This window comes from Halichoerus grypus, chromosome 7, assembly GCF_964656455.1.
Source record: "Halichoerus grypus chromosome 7, mHalGry1.hap1.1, whole genome shotgun sequence".
NCBI classification, from domain to species: domain Eukaryota; kingdom Metazoa; phylum Chordata; class Mammalia; order Carnivora; family Phocidae; genus Halichoerus; species Halichoerus grypus.
Window position 1 is genome coordinate 151,900,305 of NC_135718.1, and position 8,457 is coordinate 151,908,761.

At 41.3% G+C, this 8,457-nt stretch overlaps 1 protein-coding gene across 1 annotated transcript; it reads left to right on the forward strand.

Annotated features, from left to right (window-relative positions):
• Positions 1-5,221: 5,221 nt before the first annotated feature.
• Positions 5,222-7,984, forward strand: OR10J5 (olfactory receptor family 10 subfamily J member 5). The gene is given in 3 exon segments (XM_078078676.1): positions 5,222-5,271; positions 5,273-6,125; positions 7,925-7,984. Coding segments are annotated over 3 exon segments (963 nt in total).
• Positions 7,985-8,457: the final 473 nt, after the last annotated feature.

Sequence of the window (8,457 nt, forward strand, 5' to 3'; positions counted from 1 at the left end):
TAAAAATGTCAAAAGAACGTTGGGGGATTGGGCATCCATGATTGCATGGCCTTGTCAGGGCTGGAGGAAGGCTGGAATGGGAGAGATTAGTGAAGATTAAGGGATTTATGGAATGTGCTTCAGGTAACTTCCCAAGTCAGGGTTATGCAAGATAGCAAGGTCATTGTACGGTTGGGGAAAGACTGAATCAAGAAGTTACTGGGTTTGAAACTGGTCAAACAGGATTTTGGGGCTACTGGTTCCTTATTGTGGCTTCCACTGAGAAGCTTTGGAGGCTTAAGGACATTTAACTGCAGTAGATGGAATCAGCACTGTAGTTGATAGGACTACCTGATCCTGATGTGGGGGGTGTGTGTGTATTAAATGCACAATCCTAGGCTGCTGGAATGGTCTTATGGTGTAAAGGAGGAGGTAAGAAGTACACTAAGATCTTACCGTTCCATAACTTCTATGCAGGTAAGACAGGAGTAAGCATAGAGCAAATGGAAAAACTAAAACTTTTGCAGCAGCCTCAGAAGATTCTTGAGAGAGAGAGGAGGGTGGGGGAAGAGGGGCTTGCTCCTGTCGAGATGAGTGGGCACTGGGCAAAGATAGGGAACTCTGGCTGCCAGGAATGTGACCTAGCTATTGGAAAGTCTCCCACAAGGAATCCAACTACTATACTCAGGCTGTGATTTACTAAGATCATCTATCCTGCTGAAATGGAATCTATTAACAAATGAGCGTCGTTGGGGAGTACTGAGTTTTACTTAAGCACCCTCTGTCTTGGAAATGCTCCACAGACTAATCCCTTGTCTTCTCAAGATGACAGTTCCTACACCACGCGTGCCTGTCTGTGACATCCCCTCAATAAAGTCAAGGATAAGGGAAGGAAACCATTTGAGAAGATGCTCCAGAAACTACAAAGCACCAACCACTTGGAAAAATGAAGATGTTGCATTTTTAATAAGATCGCTTGATACCTGTCTGGAGTCTAACTGATTCCCTTGAGATACTTAGGAAGTTCTGAAATTCAGGAAAGCAGGGCTAGTCAACAAGGCTTTTCCTTGGAGATTCCTCTCTCGATGGCTGCGTTTATAGGCATTCCCTCTCTTATAGACAGCTTCAGAACCAGGGGTCCAGTGTGCAGGTCATGTGCTACCTGTTCTAAGCTGCAGTCCTATCTGGAGAGATGTAGGTAATTGTAAGATTGCACATTCTTGAAAAGGTACCAGGTTTTTTGTTTTTTTGTTGGAGATGCTATCAGATTAGATTTGAGAGGTGTTGGGGATGCCTGTATGTCCTTCTTGAGTAGGCTCTAGTCCCACTTGGCCTGGGATCTGTTGTTCTGGGATGGAAAACCACAAAGATAGGCCAATTGGGCTCATGTCCTAAAAGCTCAGCCTTGCAGATTCTTTCCTATCATCCTATGATTGTTTTTCTTCCGCTGCCTTCAGATTTTTAAAGAGGTCACTCTATCCATCCCTGGCATCTTAGAGTATTTGTTTCAGGGTCTCTGGAGAAGAGACCATAGGGTTTTGTTTATTTTCTGCAAGAGTAATTTATATGTAGTATCAGTTTTCAGGATATTGGCCTAAATTGCAGTTCTAAAATTCTTTCCCTAACAGGTTCACTGAGATTTAAATAACAGATAGATGATTTGTTGTAAGTATAAAATTCTATAGTAGTTTCTTTCCTTACAAATGCAATTCTCTTGGCAACTTTGAACTTTTTTCTCTTTTATATGGAGTATAATCTTCATGACTAAAACATTGGTGACACTAACTCTTCATTATGTTAGCCTGTTGTGGTGGTTTTATTTTCCCAAGAGGAGGATCTGCAAATACATTTGTCTCTCTCGTCTTTCATTGTCTCAGTGTTTTCTTCATTGTGTTGACTTAAAAAAAAAAAATTATTGGATGGCTGCTGCTTATCACAGAGCTGATACCAAAGATAATTTTAGGTGATTTGTCCAAAACTACATGTTTTGACATTGAAAGATTCCAGATCAGTTTCCGGATATCCCAAGCCCCAGACAATTCCCGTGTTTCTTACATTCTAATGAGCCCCTGAAGAATTGTGGGTCTAGCAGTGACAGATTTGCAGAGTTAGTCTAATTTGTGGCTGAGAATCTTTTTAAAAATGAACTTTGAGGTATAAAACATTACAATATTACCTAATATGATACAATACCATGCTACACAATATAAATAACATAATGCACCAATTTTAAGTATACATTTTGTTGAGTTTTGATGAACTTATATATCTTATAACTACCACCATAATCAACATTTCCTTTATTCCAAAAAGTTCCCTTGTGTTCTTTCACGGTCAATTCCCTAACAATTCTGGCAACCGCTGATCTGTTTTCTTGCTCTATAGATTAAATTAGCATTTTCTAGAGTTTCATATAAATAGGATTGTACTGAATGTATGCTTTTCTGAGTTCTGTGATTCAGTATGTTAAGATTCAGCCATGTTTTCTTTGCATTGGTAATCTGTTCCTTTTATTGCTTGAGTATTTCATTATATCGATCTACCCTAAACATTTGAGTTTCCATTCCAAGCTTTTGGCTTCTAGGAATGAAGTTAAGGACATTCCATGAACATGTCTGTACACAGATGTGGACAATTGTGTGTACTCATTTTAATTCTTGTGTAAATACTTAGGAAAATAATTGAGTCATGAGATTAGTATATATTTACCTTTCTAAAAACTTGCCAAACTGTTGTACAAATTGGTTATACCATTCTGCATCACCATCCCCAATGCTTAGGGGTTCCAGTTCCTTTACTTCCTTGCCAATATTAGGTGTTAAGCTTTTAATTTTAGCCATGTTGAGTGGGTGTGTAGTGGTATCTCATAGTTTTATTGTTCATTTCTCTGATGGCTGATATGATACTAAACATCTTCCATGTGCTTTTCAACCATTTGTATATCTTTTGTGAAATGTCCGAATATTTTTCCAACTTAAAAAGTCTTAGTATTGAGTTGTAAGAATTCTGTATATAGTCTGAATACAAGCTTAGACCTATCTACTGTGAATATTTTCTCCCAGTCTGTGGCTTTCCTCATTTTTCTAACAATATCTTTTGAAGTTTTGATGAAGTTAAATTTATGACTTTTCTTATGGTTTATGCTTTTTGTTTTGTATCTAAGAACTCTTGATCCTTCCGGGTTGTGAAGATTTTATCAGTTTTATCCAGAATTTTTAGTTTCAGCTTTTATATGTAGGTCTTTGATTCATTTTGAATGATTTTCTGTGTATGGCATGAGGTAAGGTTTGGAGATTATTTTTTTTCCCATACAGATACCCAGTTGCAGCAACATTTGTTGAAAATACTATCATTGAGATATCTTAGAACTTTATAAAAAATCAATTGGCTATATATGTGTGGATCATTTTTGGACTGTTTTTGTTCCATTGAGCTATGTCTAATATGAATACCATGCCACCTTGATTACTGTAGTCTCCAAATGAAGTAGTACAAGTCCTTTACTTTGTTCGTTCTTTGAAATTGTTTTGGCATTCTTGGTTCTTTGCATTTCCATATAATTTTGGGTTAAGAATGTTTATTATCCTGGCTAGAGGATTTTGGCATCCTAATCTTATGTTGAATCATTATGAATCGAGAAATTGGACAGACTTGAAACCTTGTTTAAGGAAGAATTTCACCTAATGTGAATAGCTCTGGACCTAAAATGCTGATCCCAATAGACTGGAATAATGGTGTGGTCATTCCAACAATGAAGTTGGAAAAATAGAGATGGAGAGCTTTTTCTGAATATCAGAAGGGTAGATATTTCATTTGCTTTTGAAATTACAAAATTATGTTTGCAAGACCCACAAGTAGAAAAGTCCAGGGGAGGTTGTAGACTTGGGAAAAAAAAGATTGATAGATTTGGGAGCAATCAACATGGAAATAATAGAAGAACATTGTAGGACAGTGTGGGGAGAAAAGCAGGGGCCATGTATTAAGCATAGACTAGCATTTACAATTACGATGTGGATGAAGTGAGCAGATTCATAGAGGATGATAACCACCTGAGCACTGAGAAGAGAGCTAGCATAGTGTCAAGGTCGCAGAAGGTTTCCAGGAGGCAGAGTGTTTAGAAATGTCAAAAGAGGAAAAAGCAGTCTGACAGTTTTAGCCATGGAGACTCTGGTGACATTTGAGAGAACAGTTTGATGAAAGTGAACATGATAAAGCCAAATTTCGGGGAATTGGGGAGGGTGGGAGAGGAAGTCTGTTTCAGTAAAGTATGAAAATGAAAAGAGGGAGAACAGTGGAATGGTCACTGTAGAGACCCAAAGAATCAGCTGCATGCTCTCTGCATAGGATAGGTGTTTCTTTTGATAAAGGGGACTAGTGAACTATTTCTCAATATTATATCAAATCCAGTGTGCACCCAGATTTTAAAAAACTCCTTCCTCCTCTTGTCTCAACTCTGGTGCCTACATTATCTTATCCATGCCTTGACTTACTCTAACACTTTCCTGTTGCAGTGGAGGCAAAGCAATGTCTTATCACAATTCTTTCTTCCTGACTCCACCTCTTAAAAGGATGACTGGAGTCAGCAAAAGAGATCTCTTCAGTGACAGTTGAGTGAACAATGGAGTGATCATGGCAGAAGGTCTGCTTTGAGGGTCTGATCACCTGTTTGGACCATATTAGCTCTCTGAAATGAGGTTTCTAGATTCAGAACTCAACTGAATGAAATACCATATGAAAGGCCTTGGTGACTGTCACCAAATCCAGTGACCACTTCTCAAAGTTCTTCTTTCTAGACTCCTCCATTCTGCCATATCATTCCCACTGAAACACTCCTCTCTGTTGTTTTCTTGACCTGCACTTCACCTTGTTAGCAGAGTTTGTTCTAAGTGCTGGATGTCATTACCGGCGGGGACACAGAGCAGGACTTCCTCCTCGTGGTTTGCTTCCCCCCTACATCAGTGTGATGTGGGTGAGGTAAGCACTTATTCAGAAGTCTTGTCCATGCACAGGAAATGGTTTGCTCCACAGTGATAATGTACACATGGGTGAGCCCCAAGGAAGAATTGGTAGTTCTCTCTTCACGTGCAAGGACCCCGAGCCTGGGCTCACTGGTCCTAAAGGAAGGAATTGGGCTCACTCTCTCACTTCAGCTGTCATTGTCCCTTCTCGTACACTCCAGTTGCTGATGGGAATGTTCTCCTTGATGACTTCCTTTATTGCTTTCAGACACTGATCTAGCAGAATGCAGAGAAAGAACTTCACAGAAGTGACAGAATTCATCTTCCTGGGATTCTTTCTTGGGAAAGCACCAGATAACGCTCTTTGTGGTTTTCCTTACCATCTACATTTTAACTCTAACTGGTAATGTCGTCGTCATGACCATCATCTGTGTTGACCATCATCTCCACACTCCCATGTACTTCTTCCTGGGCATGCTGGCTAGTTCTGAGACTGTGTACACACTGGTCAGTGTCCCACAAATGCTTTCTGGTCTCCTTTTCCATAACCAGCCCATCTCCTTGGCAGGCTGTGCAACTCAGATGTTCTTTTTTGTCATCTTGGCCACTAATAATTGCTTCTTGCTCACAGCAATGGGCTATGACTGCTTTGTGGCCATCTGCAACCCCCTGAGGTACACAGTCCTCATGAGCAAAGGAGTGTGTGCCACGTTGGTATGTGGGTCCTTTGGCACTGGCCTGGTTATGGCAGTTCTCCATGTGGCAGCCATGTTCAGTGTGCCCTTCTGTGGCACAGTGGTGGAGCACTACTTCTGTGACATTGACCCAGTCATGAAACTCTCTTGTACTGACATCACTATCAATGAGATGATCAATTATGGTGTCAGTTCATTTGTGATCCTGGTCCCTGTGGGCTTGATCTTCATCTCCTATGTCTTCATCATCTCCACCATTCTCAAGATTGCCTGCATTGAGGGCTGGAAGAAGGCCTTTGCCACCTGCGCCTCCCACCTCACAGTGGTCACTGTCCACTACAGCTGTGCCTCCATTGCCTACCTCAAGCCCAAGTCTGAGAACTCTGTAGAAAAAGACCTTCTCTCAGTGACATATACTATCATCACTCCCTTACTGAACCCTGTTGTCTACAGCCTGAGGAACAAGGAGGTCAAGGATGCCCTATGCAGAGCTGTGGGCAAAAAACATTACTCAAAAGATTGAATCACTTTGTCAGGAGACTTTTAGCCCAGTGTAATGTGTGTCTGCTCACAGACATGCCACAATACACAAGTTCATTAAATACAGTGCTTCTTGAGAGTAAGGTCAAAGAGTAGAAACACTTCCCTTTTTCATGCTCTAGGGACAAGGTAGAAAGCAGGTTTATGCTCTAGTGAATATTGTTCCTTAGATACGGGAATCCTTCCAAGCCAGATTAGGACTACTTGTTTATTTGCCTCAGGATTTTGGTTTGGGAACCTCTTGCCCCCGCTTCACCTGGCTCCTCTCAGTCAAGTCCTTGACCTAGTCTGGTAAGGAGATGTGAAGAGGAGGCTGTTGGAGCAGATGTGGACGGGGTCTTAGGAAAATAAGCAGCAGAGACAGCCCAAGGATGGCTTTCATCCTTAGGAGTTAAATCACTTGTCCTGTATCGATCATTTCAGAAAGGGTTTCCTTAATTCTGGCTGACTGAAAAAGGAAAAGCTTCAGCAAACCTCAATCCTCTATTACCCAGCCATGTGAGCTCCTCCAATAGTATTCATTTCTATGTGTATCCCTCCTTCTGTGCAATCAAGGCAAAAACCCTTGTCCCCTGGAAGCTAGGCAGGGAGAGGATGTACTGGTGGCATTTCCGTCACTGTACTTTTATCCAGATACATTTTTCGTAAAGATGGTTTTCCAACCTATGGAAGTTTTTGGTTTTTAATTGATCTGTAGCAGCTGCAGTGGATTTGAGGTTAGTAGTCAGGTATTGACTCTACTGATTCTAAAGTCTGAAGCAGATGCCATTAAACTCCCTTCTCTCAGTAAACAGTTAAAACGTCATACTTCTCATGTGTTTATATCAAAATAAACATAACCATGCTACATTCTTGTACACTCTTAATGAGGAAGTTGTTGGAATATTTTTGTAGACCTTCCCATCAGAATTTCTCTCTACTGAGACTGAGCTGGAAGATACTAAGGCAGACATGGAAACACATGTTTTCATACAGTCCTGCTCCTCAGTTATTCCATCCCCACGTCAGCTCCTGTCCCTTAGTTTCCATTTGTGTGTTTCTGTTCTGTACCACAGAAATGACACTGAAGCTTCTTCTAGGGGAGTTGTAATTTTCTTCTGCTCTACAGATCCCTCTGTGAGGAGGTCACCAGCTGAAGGCTGAGGGGGTCTTTGTCCAGTGTCCCCTGTAGCAGGCTGTCAGTCAGGTGCTGTAATAGCTGATGTCAGCTGATTACCAGCACCTGCTCTCCCTCTAGAAGAGGTGTTCTGGTCCTGTAAGGAGTGCTTGGATAGACCTCAGAGGGCTTTTGAACTTTCTGAAATTATTACATCATGAGTACAAAGGTGAATGTGCCTTTTCCTTCATATTCTTAGAGAATTTTCTCTGGTATAACCATTTCTTCCCTGAAATCCTGGTAGAAATGAGACAAGATCCAACTTCCCTCTTTTATAGATCATTTGCTTCCACAATTTCCTTAAACTCTCCCAAAGAAGCACTCTTTGACCCTGTCCATTTTTGCCCATGTTGGTGCTGCTACTTTTTCATTAAGTTGGGGAAATGGAGGGGATCAGAGCTGCTTAGCTGGGAGGCTGAGGGACGAGGGTGGTGGATGGCTATTACAAGGCACATGTGGTTGTCTTTACTGAATTTTCTTGCCTTCTCCCATCCCTTCCCCCCAAATCCCTAAGTTTTTAAACATCAGTCCTGCCACTCCCCTCTTACCTCATGGACAGGTGAACAGTCCTCTCCTCCTACTTTGCATGATTTCAGGTTTGGGGGAGGAAGCCTCTCCTACAAGGGATGTGCTGCAAACAGTACAAGGGTGCGTAAGCCTGTGTGGCCATAGAGCCTCCCAGCAGGAGGAATCAAGAATAGCAACTCCTTTTATTGCAGGCTCCTATAATTGCAACACTTAGCCCCCATGTTAGCCAGCCATCTCTCTTCATCATCTTTATCATCATTCCGCACAATCTCTCTACTCCTTTATCTTGCATGCTGCAAATACCTCTATTCTTTCAGTAGTTTTTTTGTTCAGCTCTTTTGTTCATCAGAAAAATACCCATAACTTATTAGATCTATATTTTTCAAGCACTGTGTCAAGCCATTGACTAGTTCCAGGTTTATGACCATGAGGAATGCAGGGACTGTGTTTCATGTTATTCACAGTTCAGGGGGAAGACAAAATAGCATAAAGTGCAAAAACTTTCAGCACGTGCCCAGGAGTCTTGTTTGGGGTCAGGGGGGTGGTACACAAAGAACTGATCAGATCTATTAAGGTCAGGAAAGAATTCATAGATGTTTAA